This window comes from Rattus norvegicus, chromosome 10 (genome assembly GCF_021556685.1).
Source record: "Rattus norvegicus strain SHRSP/BbbUtx chromosome 10, alternate assembly SHRSP_T2T, whole genome shotgun sequence".
Taxonomy (NCBI): domain Eukaryota; kingdom Metazoa; phylum Chordata; class Mammalia; order Rodentia; family Muridae; genus Rattus; species Rattus norvegicus.
In genome coordinates, this window is record NC_141543.1 from 45,556,282 (window position 1) to 45,577,161 (window position 20,880).

General features: G+C 47.3%; 1 protein-coding gene across 2 annotated transcripts in view; it reads right to left on the reverse strand.

The window, feature by feature from the left end:
• Positions 1-1,086: 1,086 nt before the first annotated feature.
• Glra1 (glycine receptor, alpha 1) overlaps positions 1,087-20,880 on the reverse strand; it is a 97,892-nt gene continuing 78,098 nt past the window's right edge. Inside the window, exons 6-9 of one of the 2 annotated variants that reach the window (NM_013133.1) lie at positions 19,019-19,156; positions 14,414-14,628; positions 8,077-8,223; positions 1,087-1,968 (exon numbers count right to left, since the gene is read on the reverse strand). In NM_013133.1, coding sequence (NP_037265.1) covers positions 1,678-1,968; positions 8,077-8,223; positions 14,414-14,628; positions 19,019-19,156 — 791 coding nt within the window. In that variant the 3' untranslated portion in view covers positions 1,087-1,677. Of the gene's footprint in view, positions 1,993-8,076; positions 8,224-14,413; positions 14,629-19,018; positions 19,157-20,880 lie in introns of both variants that reach the window. The other variant, XM_087570017.1, reaches the window with a different exon arrangement.

Consider the following 20,880-nt stretch of genomic DNA (forward strand, 5'->3'; position numbering starts at 1 on the left):
ATCTAGGCATTAGCTTTGATTCCATAGGGAAGGGAGGAAAACTCCCCAGGCAAAGTGCATGGTAGGCGGAACGAGGAGGGGGCAGGTAGGCATCATCGCTTCATTCTACTCTTCTATCCTGCCCCTGAGCTCCCTGGCTCGAAGGCTACAAAGAAAACTTCAGGCTGATTGTCACCGATCAATCTCCATTTTACCTATAACTCTGGCTCAAGGCCAAGAGAATAAAGTGCTCGGACAGAAGTGGTAACTCCAGTGTATTAGCCATGGCATGCAGGGCTGCACCAGCAACGCCTCGCTCTGTGCTACGGGCAGGGCTGTTGTGTGCATATCCAGTTCTGTCAGCAGGACCCCTCCTCCCAGCTCAGCTCATCCCTGTAGCTTTCTCCTGGAATGCCCCGGCTAGTCTGGCACTTCAGAGTTAGAAGGAAAGAGAAATATTTGTTTAACTTTCCTACACTTTAAAGCTGTGCAAAGCATCTTTAAAAAAAAAAAAAGAAGACTTATAAAAATATAATGGGGTCATTTTCCCAAACTTCCCATGTTATGATATATGAAATGTCAAAATATAATGAGTGGACTTTCTGAATACCACCGTGTCCTCCCACGCGCGCCGTCGCTTTCACCCGTTCGCATCTTCAAGCTCAACTCCCGCCTGGCAATTGGGACAGGTTTCAGCTCACCTTTCCCATAACACAGTTATCTGCAGTCCCAAAGAGACTCTCCAAAAAAAAAAAAAAAAATAGACGTTTGGAAAGAAGTTCATGGGTTTACACTCAGTCTCTCCCCATATTATTTCTTGAGATTATTACTCTTTTTTTTAAATAAAAAAAGATTGCATATTGGTAATAGAACGAGAAGACCGTGACGGCCAGAGGGCTGGCGCTGAGTCGGGCCAGTGCGGAAGCGCAGAAGCAAGAGGAGCAAGCTTGGCGCCCAGTGGGGTCTTCTGGGTTCTCCATCTGTGGGCTTCTGCAATGGGCCTCTTCTTTAGTGACTTCCTGCTGGAGATCCACCTTTATCCGTCTCCGCGACCCATGTCTGTGTCCGTGACCCTCTCGAAGCAGAGGCGCGATGGCTTTTTTTTTGGGCATGTGTCCACGGGGGTCAGTTTAAAGACAGACATGGCGTTTGTAAGAGCGTGATGGGAGCATAGACCACAGCAAGCTTATTCGTGTCCATTTCTACTCTGGGAAGTATTGTCCATCACGTTGGGGACTTTAAAAGTTTAAGCAGTTACTAGGCTGGTTTAAGAGACGTATCTTTTGTTCTGGTGGGTTTTGCATTAATGTTAAGCATGGTTAAATGTTATATATATATTACACTGCCTTCCTGTTTTTGGGGCAGGCAGCATTGACCTCCAAACAGGAGCCCCCCCGCCCCCCTCAACCCAATGGACTTGAATTTTGAAAGCTGTGATTTTCCCAATCCCCTCCCTGACCCCTGTCCCACCCCTCATGGTCCCCAGTTGCTGTATTCGAAAAGGCCCTCCCACCTCACGCCCCTGGAGGCTAGATGGATATTGTAACACCCTGGATGTATCCACCCTTGTGGCTTCTATTGCACTTGGTGGAGGGAGATGGGTGTGTGCTCTTCCTCTCTTCCTCCTCCCTTGGCTCCCAGCCTCTGTGCTCATCCCACCACCCTCTCCCAGCTCCCCCCCACCCCGTCCCAGAGCCTTCACTTGTTGTGGACGTCCTCTCTCCGGACGATCTTGTAGATGATCCAGTAGAACATGTTGAAGATGAGGAAGGCCATGGGGAAACCGATGCGAGATATTTTGTCGATCTTCTTGGCTCTCTGGATGAAGAGTTTCCGCATCTCCTCCGGGGACTTGGACGGTGCAGGAGCGGGGTTCGTGGTGTTGTTGTTGTTGGCACCCTTGACAGAGATGCCATCCTTGGCTTGCAGGCAGGCTGGCCCCATCCCATAGGCGGAGAAGTTGAAGCGGCCTTCTCCACCCTCATCATCCTGAAACAGATTTAGCATGGGGCTCTACTTAAAATAAGACAAGGGCTGGGCACCCTCCCTGCAAGGCACTCCCCTGGGGGGCCAGGACATGCCATCTGATCCTCCCTTGCCTCTCAGGCTTTGAGCCCCTAGTTGCTGGAGGCAGTCTGGCTGGCTGGGGAGTTGAGCCTTATAGAGGGGTGCCACTCACACGCTGAGACAGATGCAAGCCAGGGGATGGGGATGGTTACAGAGTCTGAGGCATGAGCTCTGGGTCAGGTTGTGGGTGTTTGTCATTTACTGACTTGTGACCTCAGGCAGGTAAGTTCTTTCTTTCATGCCTGACAGTTATTGCATGGCTTCATTGAGTAGGTGACTCAAGGACGGCCTGGGTTTTGGATAGCGTTTCAGAGGATGGTTTGGAGACATCCCCTGCTTTGCCTCTGTTGCATCCTTCCCGTCTTCCCCACCCCTTGATGACCCGGGAAGGGACAGAGAGCTCCCAGCTTTCCCATGTCACAAGCCAGGGAAGCCACGGATTCTTCCTGCCTCCCATTCCCACACCACCACCTCCAACAGTCTTGCAGTTCCCATAGGCTTGTCAAAGGCTCTTTGGTCATTTGACTCCAACTTACCTTTCCGGCCCCGCCCACTTCCTATGTGATCTGCATCTCCACCAGTTCCACTGGACTTCTCCTCCTTTGTAAAACACTTGAGCCCCAATCCTATGGTTCATCCCAGCTCTGCTTGCCCTTTACCTATTATTCCGCAAAGGGACCGAAGGGCCAGTATGTCTGTTTTGTTTTGTGTGTTGTATGTATGTGTGTAGCATGTGTATGTGCTCATACTGTGCATGTATGCATGTATGGGTGTATGCATGTACACTTAGAGGACAGAGGTTGATGTTAAGTATCTTCTTGGATCTTCGTTTTTTATTTCTTGAGACAGGTGTCTCCGTTGAACCCAGAGCTCACCTCTTCAACTAGTCTGACTGGCCAGCTTGCTCCAGGTATCCCCGGTGTCTGCCTCCCTTGAGTTGAGATCACAGGCAGGTTATAGCAAGTAGGACACTTAAACCTGGTCCTGACACTTAAACCACCAGCACTTTAGTAGCCAAGCCATATCCCCAGGCCAAGGCCCATGTTTTGGCTGAGGCTGAGCTGCCAATTTGATGTGTGTTGCTGGCAAAGTTCACCAGCTCCCTGGGAGCTTCCAGGAGAGAAATTCTGTCTTTGCTTGTTCCCCGAAAGACAGTGGTGATGACAGTAAGAAATGCATTACAGGAGCCAATACTCTAATCTTCCCACACCCTGCCACCCTAGGGCATGCCACCATCTGCTGAGCTGGATGTTTCAGTCTTTCTGCCTCAGTTTCCCAAATACTGGGATTATGGCTGTGTGCTACCATGCCTGGCTTTAATCTCAGGATAATTAAATTCTCCATTGCAAAAAAAAAAAAACAAAAACAAACAAACAAACAAAAAAAACCAAGGGAAAAAAAAGGCCTCAGATTTCCTGGAGCGTGTCCCCCTGTCCCCTCTCACGTCATGTCTTTCTCTATGTGACGTTATTCTTCAGTCACCCTGAAGCATTCCCTTATGTTTGAGGATGTTAGGCTCTTCTCCTCTGTGCGATACCTCTGTTTCCAAACCCAAGCACCAGCCTCCCATTTAGCCTTGAGCTCCCAAAGACAGGGTAGTTGCCATGTGGAATGCTCTGAGTGCCCAGAGGAAAAGCTCTGATCCCCCTGGGGTCTAATTCCTTTGCTGACATTACTTCTCCTATTAGAGCGACAATTCTCGACCTGTGGGTGAGACCCCCTTTTGGGGTGTCGAATGACACTTTCCCAGGGGTCGCCTAAGACCACCGGGAAAACACAGATATTTGCATTACGATTCACAACAGTAGCAAAGTACAGTTACGAAGTAGCAACAAAAGAGTTTACAGTTGGGGTGGGCACCACAACATGAGGAACTGTATTAAAGGGTCACGGCATCAGGAAGGCTGAGGACCGCTGTGTTCGAGGGTAAGTTCTGTGAGAGCAGCCACGGCACAGCCTGACATTCCAGTGTTTGGAATGTCAAGAGGGTCGAGAGTCCCAGAGAGCCTAGCTACCAGATGGAGGCCAGCTTGAAGTATCTGAAGCTCCATTTCCCAAACCCATTAAAGAAACCAACTCACAAACCCCTAAATGCAACACACACTGAACATACAAACACTTTTTTTGGTGCAGAAGCACAAAACCTTGTAAAAGTATTCCTTCAATAAGTGACATCCTCACCAGCCTGAGCCTCTTTAATTCTTGTCTTCGATTGATTTATTTTTCTGTGCATGGATGCTTTCTTTGCTGGTATATTTGTGTTCCAAGTGCATGTAGTGGCTTCAGAGGCCAGAAAAGAGTGTCAGGTATCCCGGACACTTGTGTGCTACCATTGTGGGTGCTGAGAACCAAACCTGGGTTCTCTACAAGATTAGTTCTCCACAAGTTCTGTGTCCTCTGCAAGTGCTCCTAATGTCTGGGCCAGCTCCCCAGACCACCCAAGCCCCTTTTAAAATTTTCTTCTTTTCATTCTGTTAGTTTGTCTAAGTGGGGTTGCATCCTGCATGGTGATCAGGAAATGTATGATCCACGACTGCACCTGGTCCAGCATTCATGGTGGAAGAAAGGGACTGTGGGTCATATGATGAGGGCAGGTGGACAGAGCAAGCACTGCCTGTGGCCAGGAAGGTGATGGAAGCTTCAGACCAAGGCAAAGCAGAGGAATACGGGAAGCCAAGACTTTCTAGGATCCAAGACCCAACAGAGGGCCTGGGACTTTACGACACCTAAACATACACTTGCCCTTACTATAGAGGGTGGAAAATAGACATGGTTGTTTTCCTTCACGTGTGGCCGTTATCACTACACAGCATAGCACAGCCTCAGTGCTGACAGCGTGACAGGGAAGCGGTCTCTTCACGTCTGCGCTCTGACTCAGAACTAAGGCATGAAAAACAGAGCAACACTGAATGCTCCAAGATGAAGCCAGCCTGGAGAGACGGCTTCCTCTTCAGCAGTTAAGAGCACTGGCTGTTCTTGCAGAGGACTTGGGTTTGGTTCCCACATAGAGGCTCACAAGTGTCTCTAACTCCAGTTCCAGAGGATTTTGGTGTCTTTTTTTGGTCTCCCTTGGCACCAGGCATACACACAAACCATAAAGTACTCATAGACGTTAAATAAAAAAGAATAAAATTTAAAGACATTTGAAAAAGATCAAAGTAGGTATAGGCTAAAGAGATGGTTCGGTGGGTAAAGGTGCCTGCTGCCAAGTCTCGAAACACGAGTTCAATCCCCAAGACCCACACCATGGAAGGAAAGGACAGGTTCTTGCAAGTTGTCCTCTGACCTCTATATTCTGCACATGCAGACAGGGCCCCCTTTAGAGTGTGTACATATGCCCATACGTGTACACGCGCACACACAATCTTCAAGGCTACATGAGACTGTTCAAAAAACCAAATAAATAAAAGGAATGAGCACTTCAGTAGACGGGTAGTGTCTCGTGTATATAATTATCCATCTGAAGATACCCGATGCACCACCACAGCACCCATTACATATAATGGGCTCTATCGGCATGGGAAACACCACATTAGCTTTCCTAGACGTTTTTGGAGAGTTATGCTCTCCTTCCTTATCTGGTACACACTGGCAGGGAAGAAGGTTTGGTGCCATCTAGCAAGACAGTGGCCTTTTGTATCCTGGAGAAAAGAAATGCCTAAGTCACGACTGGAAAAGGCATGCTATTCCTATTACAACCAGCAGGTGGCAGGATGTGCATGCTCATCTGCTGGGAGATGCTTGGGGATGGGACAGAGACTGTGGAATCAACCTGAGGGATCTGGAGCTCCTGATGAGTCTGGGCCCCACAGACGCTTCCTAATGATCCTTCTAATGAGGTGGTCCAGAACTTGGAAGACTGGATGTATTCTGCCCAGCAAATGAGGTGACATTTGAAAACATGGAAAAGCAGTGGGAGTTGGGGAGCCTGGCCCAGGTCGTTGGCCGAGAGAAATCCAGGCCAGTGCTAGCTTTTTACCACTCACCACCCGGAGCTCCTAAGCCTGTTTAGACTTCTTACTCATGGGAGGTTTCTGCAGCCCAGATCTGCAGGTCTTCAGTGTAAGCCACACCCAGATGCCAAGCGAATGTCTTCCACACACAGTATGGGTCTGGTTAACCAGTATGGGTCTGGTTAACTAGCCTTGGCTTCTGATACTTGGGCCAAGTACAGAACCTTTGTGAACGAGGTCACATCAATTCAGCTGTGCACGAGGGGAGTAATGAAGTGAACTGTGGTGATCTGGAGAGTGTGTGCTCTGCCTAAGGGCGGCTCCATTGCAGATACACACGGGAATGGGTACTCAGCTTGGCTGGAGGCAGCAAGGGCTTCAGGTGGAGCCTGAAGTTCACGGCTCAAGGGGGTTTTCTATAAATTTTTCTTTCCTAAGTATATTTATCTTATGTGTGGAAACCTGTGTGTGATTTGTATCTAGTATCCTTTGAAGCCAGAAGAAGGCATTGAATCTCGAACTGGAGTTACCAGTGGTTGTGAGCTGATATGGTAATTCTCAGAATTGAACCTGTCCTCTGCAAGAACAGCTTGTGTTCTCAACCCCCGAGCCAGCTCTCTAGCCCCCTTCCTCCTTCCCTCTTCTTTTTTCCTTTCTCTGTCCCTCCCTTCCTCCCTCCGTCCCTCCCTTCCTTCTTTCCTTCCTTTCTTGGTAGCCAAAGCTAGCTTTAAAATTCCTTCCCATCCCCACTCCGTACAACAATAATTCTGTTGGGCTTGCTTACAGGGCTGGGTGAGGGGTTTCTCACAGGAGAATGGGGGACTCCAAAGCACTGGAAAGTCTTCCCCCAGCTTGGGTGATGGCTTCCCTATAGCTGCCTAGAGGGTCTTCCTTTCCCTTTCCTAGCTTTGAAACTTGAACTTTTGGTCCTCTTGCCTCTGGTGTCAGAGGGCTGGGATCACAATGGAAGTCATCGCACATCATTTTATCCTAGGTTATTATTAATTTGTGTTGAGAAAAGGTCTTATGTAGCTTCAACTTCCTTTGAACTCGATATTGTAGAGGATGACTTTGAACTTCTGATTCTCCAACCTCTACCTCGAAGTTCTGGGGTTATAGATGTGTGCTCATGTCTGAATTTATGCAGCGTGAGGCATAGGACCAGGGGCTTCAAGAATGCTAAGAGGGCGCTCTACCAACAGCCTCTTCCTCTGGCCTGGTTCTTTTTTTTTTTTTTTGAGACATGATCTTTTGTTGTAGCCCAGGCTGACCTTGAACTCTCCTTCCCCCTGCTTCTGCCTACCACCCTCGGATGCTGCAATTGCAAGGGTGTACAATACCTACAGATGATTAGTACTTCAGAGGAGGGTCTTGGTGTCTAAAGGGTAGTAGGAAGGGCTAAACCTTCTAAGCAGTCCCATCTAGCCTGCCAAACCTGTGCCAGTGCAGACACAGAAGGACCTTGCTGTCTGGAGCCCCCAAGGACATCTTCTGTCTCGGAAGGTTGGCCTGTGGTAGATTGCCAAGAGTTACCTGACTCTCGTTGTGAATGTTTAAATAACATAGTAATGGGGAGCTGTGTGTGTGTGTGTGTGTGTGTGTGTGTGTGTGTGTGTGTGTGTGTGTGCAGTAATAGATTTCATCCTTGACACTGGTGTGGCAGGGACAAAATTCAAAGCTTCATTGGAATCTGTCTTTGTCTTCAGCACAATCTCCCACCAAGCCAGTCTTTTTTTTTTTTTTTGTAGATGATGAAGAAACCGAACCCAGAGCTGGGCCAGTTTTCCGGAAAACAAGCAGCAGACTGGAACCAGCCTGCAGTGTCTATGAGATGAAGCCAATTATCACCACGGGCATGACAAAGCCCAAGGCAGCACTGCTGTGGTTTTCGAGAGGACCCTTATAACGCAACTAGGTCATTATGCACAGGGTGAAACTGAAGCTTTTCAGGATTCGATCCTGCGGTGTTACCCGTGGGGACAGCCCAATGAGGCACACCCAATGAAGTCACCCTCTGCTTAGAGCGCTTTCACTGTCCATCACCTGCCCCTCCCTAGGCCACGCCCCAAAAGCCTACCTTGTGATGTCGCCGCTTCCTCCTAAATCGAAGGAGTTCCTTGTGTTGCCGGGACACAAAGTTGACAGCGGCATATTCCAGCAGGGCCGAGAACACGAAGAGCAGGCAAACAGCCATCCAGATGTCAATAGCTTTCACGTAGGACACCTGAAGGGAGAAAGCACTGGGAGGTGAGAGAAGAGGAAGATTCCCTGAAATGTTGCACGGAAGATCCCAGAAATGAGCAATTTGTAAGTTTTTGGCTGAGCACTGTTCTGAACACTGTGGTGAGCTCCTGCATCCATCCTGCTAATAACATAGGTCATCCTTTCCCAAAGCCGACCCTGTGTGCACACTACGCATCTGCCAATCACTCAGTAGCTGTGCGAATGATCAGATTGACTGTGGCCAAAGCTCAGTTTACTTAATAATGGCCCCAAAGTCCCAAACCAGTGATGTTGGCAATTTGGGTATGACAAGAAAAGCTACAAAAGGCTTCTTTTAAGCCAAATTGTGAAGTTCTCAATTTAATAAAGAAAGAAAAAAATTGCTTTGCTGACATTGCTAAGATCTACAACGTATTTATTTATTTAATGGGTATGAGTCTCTATCTGCATGTGCACCTGTAAGCCAGAAGAGGGCATCAGATCCCATTACAGATGGTTGTGAGCCACCCTGTGGTTGCTGGAAATTGAACTCAGGACCTCTGGAAGAGGAGCCAGCGATCTTAACCACTGAGCCATCTCTCCAGTCCCCAACAACAACTTTTTATTTAAAGAAAAGTTTGGGGCTGGAGAGCTGGCCCAAAACCAGGGAGCACACTGGCGGAAATTGCTGTAGTCCATTGTCTAGAACTCTGTTGATTAACTGCCAAAGGCTCGTAACTATCCTGTGAGAATTTATTCAAGACAAGCAGTGGATGGCTGAGAGGTGATTCAGATGACTCAGTGGGAAAGGGAACTTGCCAGCAAGCCTGATGACCTGAGTTCAAACCCCAAGACCCATGTGGTGTTAGGAGAGAACCAACCCTCCTTAAGGGGTTCTCTGACCTCCGTATATGCCCCATTGCTTACATGTACCCCAACACATACATACATACATACATACATACATACATACATACATACACACACACACACACACACACACACACACACACACACAGAGAGTTCTTTTCTTTCTTAAAAGGTATCTTGCTATATAGACTTATAGACTAGGCTGGACTGGAGCTCAGAGACCCTGCATCTGTCTCTCCAGTGCTGGGGTTAAAGTCATGTGGCAGGCACCACACCCGTTGAAAGCTGCTGCTGTTTTTTACGTATAACTTTTCTACTTCCCCAACCCTGAAGACCCAATATTCCACTTCACGTTTCTGTGGCACCTGTGTCCTGAACATTCTGGAATTTCATTCTGGGATAATAGCAGACCACGTGTCCTTCCCTGACTGTCTTCTCTCACTTCTAGTATTTTTGAGGTTTATCTCACTGTTGTGTGCAACAGTGGCCACTCGTTCGCATTAATTTTAAAGATTTATTTTATATTTATGTATGTGCATGTGCATGTGTTTGTGTGTGTGCATGGCTTGTGGAGACCAGAAGTCTTCCTACAGCCGGAGTTACATACAGGTGGCTATGCACTGCCCTGTAAGGAATGCTGGGAACCCAATACCCATCCTTGGCAAGAGAAGGAAGTGCTCTTAACCAGTGAGCTGTCTCTCTAGCTCCAGCAGTTTATTTTTTATGGCTTAATAATATTCCATTGTATGGAGACATAGCACTGTGACTGTCCATTGGACGGTGAGTATCAACCATTTCTGCCTTTTAGTGGAACAGAGTGATGCTGTGAACTGCTGTGTAGTGTGGCTGTGTGTACGGGGTTCACTGCCCCTGGGTTTTTTTTTAAAGATTTATTCATTTATTATATATAAGTACACTGTAGCTGTCTTCAGATACACCAGAAGAGGGCATCAGATCTCATTACAGGTGGTTGTGAGCCACCATGTGGTTGCTGGGAATTGAACTCAGGACCTCTGGAAGAGCAGTCAGTGCTCTTAACCACTGAGCAATCTCTCCAGCCCGCCCCTGGGGGTTTTGATACTTTAATTTTCTCTGCTTTTATCCTAACCCTCCAGGCCACAGTAGCCTTGAAAATCAAAAGCTGAAAAAGCTGGATGCCATCAGGCATCCACTGGAGCGGGCAGAGAAGTCGGAACCGATTCGAGCCGGTTCCCAGAGCCCTGCCCTCCTCCTTTGCCCTCTCGAGATGTTCTCTTAGCTCTCCTTCCTACCACGCGCTGCCTTTATTCGACCTGATTTGGTGAGGGTCCAGTGGGAACTGTTTTCATTTGTATCTTTTAAATCTGGGGGACATTTGTCGAAAACAATTAGTGGCGATTGCTGTCAGAGGCACTGAGGCAAAACAACAGGTTAATCAAAAAACTCAAGAGGGCACCAGAGACATAGCTCAGTAGTGGGGCACTTGCCTAGAAAGCTCAAGGGCCTGGGTTCAAGCCATCTCAAGGTTAAGTGGAAAGTTCAGAAAAGTGAGCTGTGTAGTGAGAAGTCACAGCAGGCCCAGGGGCAACCCTGGACCCCCGACCTGGCCCCTGCTAGGCCAGCGCCCAGCAGGAAGTAACGGCTAACCCGTCAACTGCATGGCTGATACTGAAGATGCGCATTCTAACAGGCACTCTCAGGAAGAGATGGGGGGCACTTATAGGATCTGCACAGTCCATAAAATATCTCTGTCTGTTTTCACATGGTTGCCAGGCTCAGGGAGCCCAGACTTTAGTGGTTGACATTACAGAGAATGCAGGGTTCACAGAATCAGTTCAAAGTTCAGAGCAAGCACCGACAATAACTACAAGTCCTCAGTGGGTAGAGTCCGAGTTCCAAACATCACCCTCTTATGTAAGATGTGCAATTTATAAGGTGTGCGAAACAAACAAAAACAAACACACCCAAAATGGAAAAGTTCCAAAACAAAAAGTAACCCTTTCACCACAAAAATATGACCCAGGTATAGGGGGAAAAAAAGTGGGTCAAAGAGGTGGCACCCAAGAAAAACACGTATCAGATTTACCAGAGACTTAATTATTTTATTTTATTTTTAGTTACCTGTATTATGCCTGTGTATGGGTGTGTGCCCAAGAATCCAGAGGCATTGGATCCCCTGGGGTTGGCCTCATAGGAGGTGTGTGGCAGGAGCTGGGAATTGAACCTAGGTCCTCTGCCAGAGCAGTGAGTGCTCTTAATCCTCAAGTCACCCCTCTAACCCATCATTTTAGTTTTTTAAAAATAAGATATCATAGCTGGCATTGAACTTGCTATGTAGCTGAGACTGACTTGCACTCCTGCTGCTCCTAGGAGTCTCTGTCTCCTAAGGGCATGCATGCCGCTACCATGCTGGGTAGATAATGTGTTAATTAATTATCTTAAATATATTCAAGCAATTGAAAGAAGGAAACTGTGTAGGTAGTTTCTATATGGTGGCATCGACCTGTAGCCCCGGAACTAAGGAGGCTGTGGGTGGAGGCTCACCATGCATTTAAGGCCAGCCTGAGCTACAGTGTGGGTGGAGGAGCACCATGTATCAAGGCCAGCCTGAGCTACAGCGTGGACTCTGTCTCAAACGAAAGAAAACAGCAAGGAGAAACAAAGGAAAGTTTGAGAACATTTTCTCACCAAGCAGAACACACTAATAAAAAGATGAAAATTATGAGGGACCCAAAGGAAAACTCTGAGGTTGAAAGTAAATCGTTGAGATGAGAACTTCGCTGACAACAGTGAATTTGGAGAGGTAGAAGAAAGAACTGGAGTCTTCTCCTGTGGCCTGCAGACGAAGGTGTGGAACTCTCTGCTCCTCCTGCACCATGCCTGTCTAGACGCTGCCCTGCTCCCACCTTGAACCTGTAAGCCAGCCCCAATTAAATGTCGTCCTTATAAGAGTTGTCTTGGTCATGGTGTCTGTTCACAGCAGTAAAACCCTAAGATAAGGGCTGGAGAGATGGCTTGGCAGTTAAGAGCACTGACTGCTCTTCCAGAGGTCCTGAGTTCAATTCCCAGCAGCCACATGGTGGCTCACAACCATCCGTAATGTGAACCAATGCCCTCTTCTGGTGTGTCTGAAGACAGCTACAGTGTACTCATATAAATAAAAATAAATAAATCTTTAAAACAACAACAACAAAAAAACCCCCAAAAAACCGAAAAACCAAAAAAACCAAAAACCAAAAAAACCCCCTAAGACAGAAGTTGGTACCAGGGACTGGGGTATTGCTGTGATAGGCCTGATCATATATTTATTTGGAGGAATGTGGATTTTGAGACTTTGGGTTTGGAAAACAGTGGAATGCTTTAAGTGGGAGCTTAATGAGATATCCTAGTAGAAATATGGAATACTTTGTGGCTCAGTGATTTGAACTGTGCAGTCCTGGCTGAAGAGGTTTCCAGTGGAGAATTTCAGTTTGTGACCCTTCTATTCTTGACTCAAAAGCCAGAGCCATATGGCTGAAGCTGCTAAGTTCTGCTGCTTGCAGGGACTGGAACACGCCCCCACCCCACCCCGATTCTACCACCAGCCTTCTGTTTTCCAACTCCTTCACTGCCTAAGCTTGGCTGTCCTGGGACTTGCTCTGTAGATTGACCTTGAACTCAGAGATCTGCAAGGTTCTGTCTTCTGAATGCTGGGATTAAAGACACCCAAACCCAGACACTATTGCTGATGCCAAGAAGTGCATACTGACAGGAGCCTGATACAGCTGTCTCCTGAGAGGCTCTGCCAGAGCATGACCGATACAGACTCAAATGCTCAAAGCCAACCATCAGACTTATCACAGGGACCTCAATGGAGGAATTAGGGAAAGAACTGAAGGAGCTGAAGGGGCCTTATTTGTCATCAATGAGAGGGGAGGCCCTCAGTCCCGGGAAGAGTCGATGTCCCCAGTGTTGGGTAATGCCAGGGCAGTGAGGCAGGAGTGGGTGGGTGAGGGAGCACCCTCATAGAAGCAGGGTAAGGAGGGATGGGATAGGGGACTTGCAGGGGGAAAGGGAATAACATTTGAAATGTAAATAAATAAAATATCTAATTAAAAAAAAGAAGAAAGAACCAGAGAGCAAGGAGAAGAATCAGCAGCCTTGAGATCATGAGTCTGAGGGGCAGAATGAGGGAAGAAAAAGAGAACCATAGAAACTCATGGGAAACCACCAAAGCCAACACAAGATGACCAGACACTCAGAAGAGACAAAAAGAGGCAGCATATTTGGCTATCCACTTACCCTGTGGCTATCATTTATTATCAATCTACTAATAACCTATCACCTCTCTATATAATTGTTCTTCTATAACTTCTTCCAAATGTTTACTCATCTATAGACATTTATTTATTTATTTATCTGTCTGTCTGTCTGTCTATCCACCTACCATCTTTCTATCTGTTCTAATTTCTTTTTTGTTGCTTGGACAAATGTTCCAACCAAAAGCAACTAGGGGAGGAAAAGATTTATTTGGCTGACACTTCTCAGGTCACATTTCTTTATTGAAGGAAATCAGGGGAAGGGAAAGTTCTTGAAGCAGAAACCATAGAAGAATGTTGTTTGCTAACTTGTTCTCTGCTCACTTGTGCTGAGCTAGCTTTCTTATGTAGCCCAGGATAGGGTTTCTTAAATAGCCCACATAGGGTTGGTGCTGTCCACAGCGAGCTGGACCCTCTTACATCAACAAACAATTAAGACAATCCCTCCATAGACATACCCAGAGGCCAATCTAATCTGTGCAATTCTTCAATTGAGAATCCCTTAGATGACTCTAGGTTGTACCAAGTTGACAGCTAATGCTAGCTAGGAGTGTGTGTGTATGTGTGTGTGTGTGTGTGTGTGTGTGTGTGTGCGTGTGCATGTGTGTGATCTATTATATCTGTCTTGTCCACTTATATCATCTAGCTATGCTATGTGCCTACCTATGTGTCTATGTATCTATTTATTTATCTCTGCACATGGCAAAGTCCTAACAATTGGAGAATGTAGGTGACAATCTTGGAGTATGTGTTGGATGTTCTTTCAGTGTCCCTGTATTAGTGCAGAGGTAATGTGTGGCCCTGACTGGAAGCAGCACACGAATAAAGTTTTCTTGCGAATTTACAAACTGCATGCACCTTCTCTCCCCTTCCAATTCTTTGGAGAAGATGCCAACAATCTAGAAATTGTGGTCCAGATCGCAACTTCTGGAAACAATGCCACATGAGGTATGCATGTGCATGATGACACACGCTGTATGCTCCCCATGTCCCAGGTAGGGGTGAGAGGTGATGGAATCTTCCCCGTTCTGGGCCATAGTATTATTTCCTAATGGTTCCACTCACCTTGGGTAGGGAGGCTCGGGAGCCAGAGCTCTGTGTGGTCATGGTGAGCACTGTGGTGATGCCCAGTCCCACACGAGCTGGTGCAGCATCCATGTTGATCCAGAAGGAGATCCAGGACAGGATGACGATAAGCAGGCTGGGGATGTACATCTGGATCAGGTAGTAGCCCATCTGCCGTTCCAGGTGGAATCGGGCCTCAATGCAGGTGAATTTACCTGCAAGGAATGACAGCATAGCCATGGAACATGCTAGGGAGTAGCAGGGGTGTTAGTGTCGGCTCGGCTGGAGTTCTGGTCCTGTCCCACGCTGTCTGTGTCCGCAGGCGAGCGACTGAATTGCCCTGTGCTTTAGTTTCAGTGGCTAGGGTAACGGTCATCCACATCCATGGGTTCTATGTCTATGGCTTTATCCAAAGTGCAAATAGAAATGTGTAGAAGAAGTTCATCTCCCCTGAACATGGACAGACACTGTTCCCACCATCACATCCCAGACAACAGGTGAACATCTGTCTCCAGAGCATTTACACTGAGCTAGACATGGTCAGTCATCCCGAGATAATGTATTCAGAAGGATGTGCACAGGTCACATACAAACACTGCTCCACACTATCATGAGCGCTTAAACATCTTTGGATCTGGGTATCTGAGGAGGTTCTGGAGAAAACCTCCTGAAAATACTAAAAGATGACAGAAATAAAAAAATGCTTATTTAATATGGTTACTCTTTAAAAAATTACATTTGTGGTGTGTGTGTGTGTGTGTGTGTGTGTGTGTGTGTGTGTGTGTCTATCTGATGGCCCTTGTGTAGAGGTCAGAGAACAACTTGTGAGAGTGAGTTTATCCTTCCACCATTTGGGTTCTGAAGGTGAACCCATCGTTGTCAGGCTTGGTGGTAAAAACCTTTACTCTGAGACCTCATGCTGGCCCTCATACAGTGACTCTAATGGTTCTTGTTGGGTGAATTGAAATCACCATCATCACCAGTGTAATCATAATTATCACCATAACTGCCCCCATTATCACTAAGTCATCTATCATTTAACATCATCACCAACATCACCATCATTTTAATTATTTTCAGCATCATTATCACTCTATCACTACCACCATCACCACCACCACCACAATCACTATCACTACCACCATCATTACCACCACTACCACCACCACCACCAACACCACCACCACCAACACCACTACCACCACCATCATCACCATCATCACCATCATCACCATCATCATCACCATCATCACCATCATCACCATCATCATCACCATCATCACCATCATCATCACCATCATCACCATCATCACCATCATCACCATCATCACCATCATCCTATTTTTTTGTTAAGAGAGAGTGTAAGTAGAGTTTCTAGAACCTTCTGCTCTGGTATCCCCTGATCTGACTTGATTCTGCTACTTCTTGGAAACCTTTTTTTTGTTTGATGACCCTTTTTGAGATGTCCACATCTACACTTTTTTTTAAAGGTTTATTTTATTTATTATATATAAGTACACTGTAGCTGTCTTCAGACACACCAGAAGAGGGCATCAGATCCCATTACAGATGGTTGTGAGCCACCATGTGGTTGCTGGGAATTGAACTCAGGACCTCTGGAAGAGCAGTCGGTGCTCTTAACCGCTGAGCCATCTCTCCAGCTCCACATCTACACTCTCAGATGCATCTTTCTTTCTAAGCATTTATCTTTCTCTTAACTCTTGAGTTTAAAAATGACTGAACCAACCATGACTCTGCATAAGAATCTGTGCTGTCTTATGTCAACTTGATGCACAAACCAGAGTTATCTGAAAGGAGGGAACCTCAGTTGAGAAGATTCTTCTATAAGATCTGGCTGTAAGACATTTTCCTTCCTTTCCTTTCCTTTCCTTTCCTTTCCTTTCCTTTCCTTTCCTTTCCTTTCCTTTCCTTTCCTTTCCTTTCCTTTCCTTTCCTTTCCTTTCCTTTCCTTTCTAGTTTTTTGAGACAGGGTTTCTCAGTGTAAACAGCCCTGGCTGTCCTGGACTTACTTTGTAGATCAGGCTGGTCTCAAACTCACAGAGATCTGCCTGCCTCTGCCTCCCGAGGTGCTGGGGTTAAAGGTGTGCTCCACCACACCCAGCTTAAAGCATTTTCTTAATTAGTGATTGGCAGGAGAAGGCCCAACCCATTGTGGGTGTGGTCATCCCTGAGTTGATGGTCCCGGGTTCTACAAGAAAACAGCTGAGCAATCCATAGAGCATAAGCCAGTAGGCAGCACCCCTCCACTGGCCTCTGCATTGGTTCCTGCCTCCAGGTTCCTGCTCTGTTTGAGTTTCCATCTTGACTTCCGTCAAGAATGAACAGTGATGTGGAAGTGTGAGCCAAGTAAACCTTTCCTCACCAACTTGCTTTTTGGTCATGGTGTTTTGTCCCAGCAATAGAAACCCTAACTAAGACAGATTCCCTTTTGTTTGTTCCTTCTTTTCTTATACAAAGCATTTCCTGTTCTCTACAGCAAAGTTCAATCTCTGCACGGTCCTGCCCAGTTTACCTCTGACCTGTCTTTCTAGCCACTTCTCTCTTTCATTACCTTAATGGTGACTCGCTGTACCCCAATTTTGTCTGGAGCATGCCTTCCCCTCACCCTTCTGAGCTTTGATCTTGCTTTTCTTTGAGCTTGTCCTTGCTGGGAGGCCCCTCTTCTTTCCCAGGAAATGCCTTTCGTTTTGTTGGGTAGCTTCTTCACAAACTGATAAAACGTCTCTTTCCTTCCAGTGTTCTCAGCTCTACTCATGGGATCACCTGAGCCTTTAAGCCACAGAGCAGCAGGTGAGTGACTGCCAGTCACTCTTCTCTTCTCTTCTCTTCTCTTCTCTTCTCTTCTCTTCTCTTCTCTTCTCTTCTCTTCTCTTCTCTTCTCTTCTCTTCTCTCCTCTCCTCTCCTCTCCTCTCCTCTCCTCTCCTCTCCTCTCCTCCTCTCCTCCCCTCCCCTCCCCTCCCCTCTCCTCCTCCTCCTCCTCCTCCTCCTCTCTCTCTCTCTCTCTCTCTCTCTCTCTCTCTCTCTCTCTCTCTCTTTGTTTTTTGAGACAGGGTCTCACTATGTAGCCCTGGCTCTGTCCTGGAACCCACTATGCACATCAGGCTGTCCTTGAACTCACAGAGATCTACCTGTCTCTGCCTTCAGAGTACCGGGATTAAAGGCGCACACCACCATTGTCTGTCTTCTTTTTCTCTTTTGCCCTGGACTGGGCAGCTTATCTCTTTGCACCCATGTATTACCGGAGTAGGACATGCTTGTCCAACCAAGGGAAGGGTAACGTTCCTGTCAACTGAAGAAGTAATGACTAGTGGATTTTCTGGGGCCCTATGTGTTCGGGGCCCTGTCCATCTCTGTCCCCTGTCTTCACAGGGCCTTCTCAGGACTGTACATGTGAAGAGTGGAGGAGGTAATGAACAGGAAGGTTCCCTGCACATGGGACTCTTTCCACCTCCTGGCGGCTGTCAGTAAAGCTACTGCAGGCACAGGACAGCAAATGTGTCTCTGAAATCTTTGCTTCATTTTCCAGATGGATATATAGAAGTGGATTGCGGCATCCTAATGTAGTTTTCAATGGATGAATGGAGAAAATGACAGAGTATTATCCTTCGGAATAAGAAAATCGGGCAGAGGAGACAGCTTAGTGGGTAAAGTACTTGCTTGGGTGAGCAGCTGTAACCCCAGCGCTGATGCGGGCAGGGCTGATGGATCCCTGGAGTTTTGTGGCCATCAAACTCCCCTAATTGTGAGTCCCAGTTTTAAAAATAAAGTGGAGAGTAGTAGAGGAAGGTACCTGGCATCCACCCCTGGCCTCTGTGTGTGTGCAAGCATGGTAACACACTTCTCCTAGCTTCTCTCCTCCACTTCTTTCTTGGACCTGCCATCATCCTATAGCAGACATGCCTCTCCTCAGCTCAGCTGGGGTCAGACGTGGCTTCTTACCAGTATGCCAGCCAGCATGACAGCCTGCTTGCCCCCTTTCCACAGTGCGCACATGAGCTGGCTTCCCATCTGAGATAGAGTATGGATAGTTTTCCCTGGTCTAACTCCAGTTCCTTTCCTGAATTTAGCCTCACCCAGGAAAGGCTAGACTAGGCATGGATGACAGAGAGCTGACCAAGCATCCTACTTCTCCTACTGGGTGGCTCCTACTTCTCCACCCTCCATGACTCCCAGTGAACAGGCTGATTTCTAATGGTTACTAATTACCGATCAGAACCACGCCCTCCCAACCCCCTCTTGCTTGGGTCCAAGGCAAGTACTTTACTTCTTCACTATCAGAAACACAAGTTTCTATGTGGCAGAGTCTACCCTCCATCTAACAGTTCCTCTACTTGCCTCAGTGGTAGGATGTCTACCCAGAGTGAAGACAGTGTTTACTAGCTTCCCTTGTAATTAGGTGTGGTCTAAGCTTAAGTAACATCCCCAGGACTCACCTAAAGGACATCTTAGTGGCACATGTCGTTCCAAACCTGTTCCATCACCACCACCATGGTAATTAAACACGGACCCATGCCATTCTGTGGCTGGATAAGCATCTGAACTAACCTGGGGACCTGGGCAGCATGATGGCCACTTGCACCCACCTGTGTTGTAGTGCTTGGTGCAGTATCTCAGATCCTTCTCTTCCTTCAGGATAAACTGAGGCAGGGTCAGTCCATCTGCCACCTGCACAGCTCCTTGCTCTTGCCACTCAAAGATGAGGTCGTTCATGGTATAACCAACTGGGAGAGACAGGAAGAGGGGACAGTCAGCAAGGACTCAGCGTTACACTTAGGACTGGAGGCTGGGCAGAGCCCCAGATTGAGGTGGATGTTTGGGAACCCCTTTGTCTTTTCTTCTTCACCTCCACAAGAGGTGAAACTTGTCTAAATTAATTCCCCAGCTCTTCCACCTAGGTTTGTCCTGGGACTCTGCCTGTCACCCCATGGCAAAGGGTGATTGATATTAGCAATTCTTTTTTTTAATTGGATTTTTAAATTTACATTTCAAATGTTATCCCCTTTCCCAGTTTCCCGTCCATAACCTCCCTATCCCATCTCCCCTCCCCCTGCTTCTATGAGGGTGTTCTCCCACCCACCCAACCCTTCCTGCCTCCCTGCCCTGACATTCCCCTACACTGGAGCATCGAGCCTTGGCAGGACCAAGGGCTTCTCCTCCCATTGATGCCCAACAGGGGCATATACTACGTATGCAGTTGGAGCCATGGGTCTGTCCATGTGTACTCTTTGGTACCAGCAATTCTTTTTTCTTTTTCTCCCTACATGCTTTCCTCTGGGGAGTGAGTCTATCACGTTTGTTCTTGATGAGAAGAGCAGGTGGGAAGTGGCTCAGTCAGGCCATCAGATTTTTGCCCCAGCACCAACTCCAACTCTTTTTATTTTGGGGCACATGGGTTCATGTAACCCAGGCTAGCCTTAAACTCACTGTGTAGCTCAGTCTCTCTTGACACTCACAACCCTTCTGCCACAGACTCCTGTGGTGTACACCACCTAGCTCTTTCCTAGCTTGTGTGTGTGATATAACATGAGTACGTGTTAACGTGGGTATGCCAACATGTGTGTATATGAGAACACGTGTGTGTAGGCCAGAAGCTGAGAGCTGATGTCGGATGTCTTCTTCAATTGTACTCCACTTCATTTATTTTAGAAAAGATTTGATTGTATTTTTAAATTGTGTGTGTGTGTGTGTGTGTGTGTGTGTGTGTGTGTGTGTGTGTGTGTCTGTACATGCCACAACCACATAGATGGCCTCAGAGACCAGAGATGTCAGTTTTTCTTGGAGCTGGATTTCAGGAGGCTGCGGGCTGATGGACATGGGTGCTAGGATCCAAACTTGAGTCTTTTTCAAGCGCAGAATGTTTTATATGCATTGGTGTTTTGCATGCATGTATGTCTATGCGAGGGTGTTGAGCTGCCCTGTGGTTGCTGGGAACACAGGGCCTCTGGAAGAGCAGCCAGTGCTCTTAACAGCTGAGCCATCTCTCCAGTGCCTGCTTTATTTCTTTTTGAGACAAGGTATTTCACCGAATATAGAGCTGGTTGATTTAGTTAGGTTGGATGGCACGTGTGTTCCAGAGATCTGCCCATCCCTATACCCCTAGTTGTGTCTGGCTTTGACATGGTGCTGGGGATCCAAACTGAGTTTCTGATGTTTGTGTGGCAGGCATTTTACTGGCAGAGCCTGACCCTGACCCTGTTTCCTGCTTTCAACAATACACTCTGCTCGTTCCCCTTGGCTGGAGTGACCTGGGCAGTCATTGGCCTACTTCCCCTGATGAAGTGAGCACCCTCAGACCGTCATTTCCCTTGGCCATCTCTCTTCATTCCTGGCAGGCACATTCACCAGGGACTTGGCACAGTGCCTCCTCCTGGGAGGATGCAGCTGATGACAAAGCCTGTGCCCCAGTGAGACAGAGTCGGCGGTGTGTGTGGGAGTTATGGTTCTA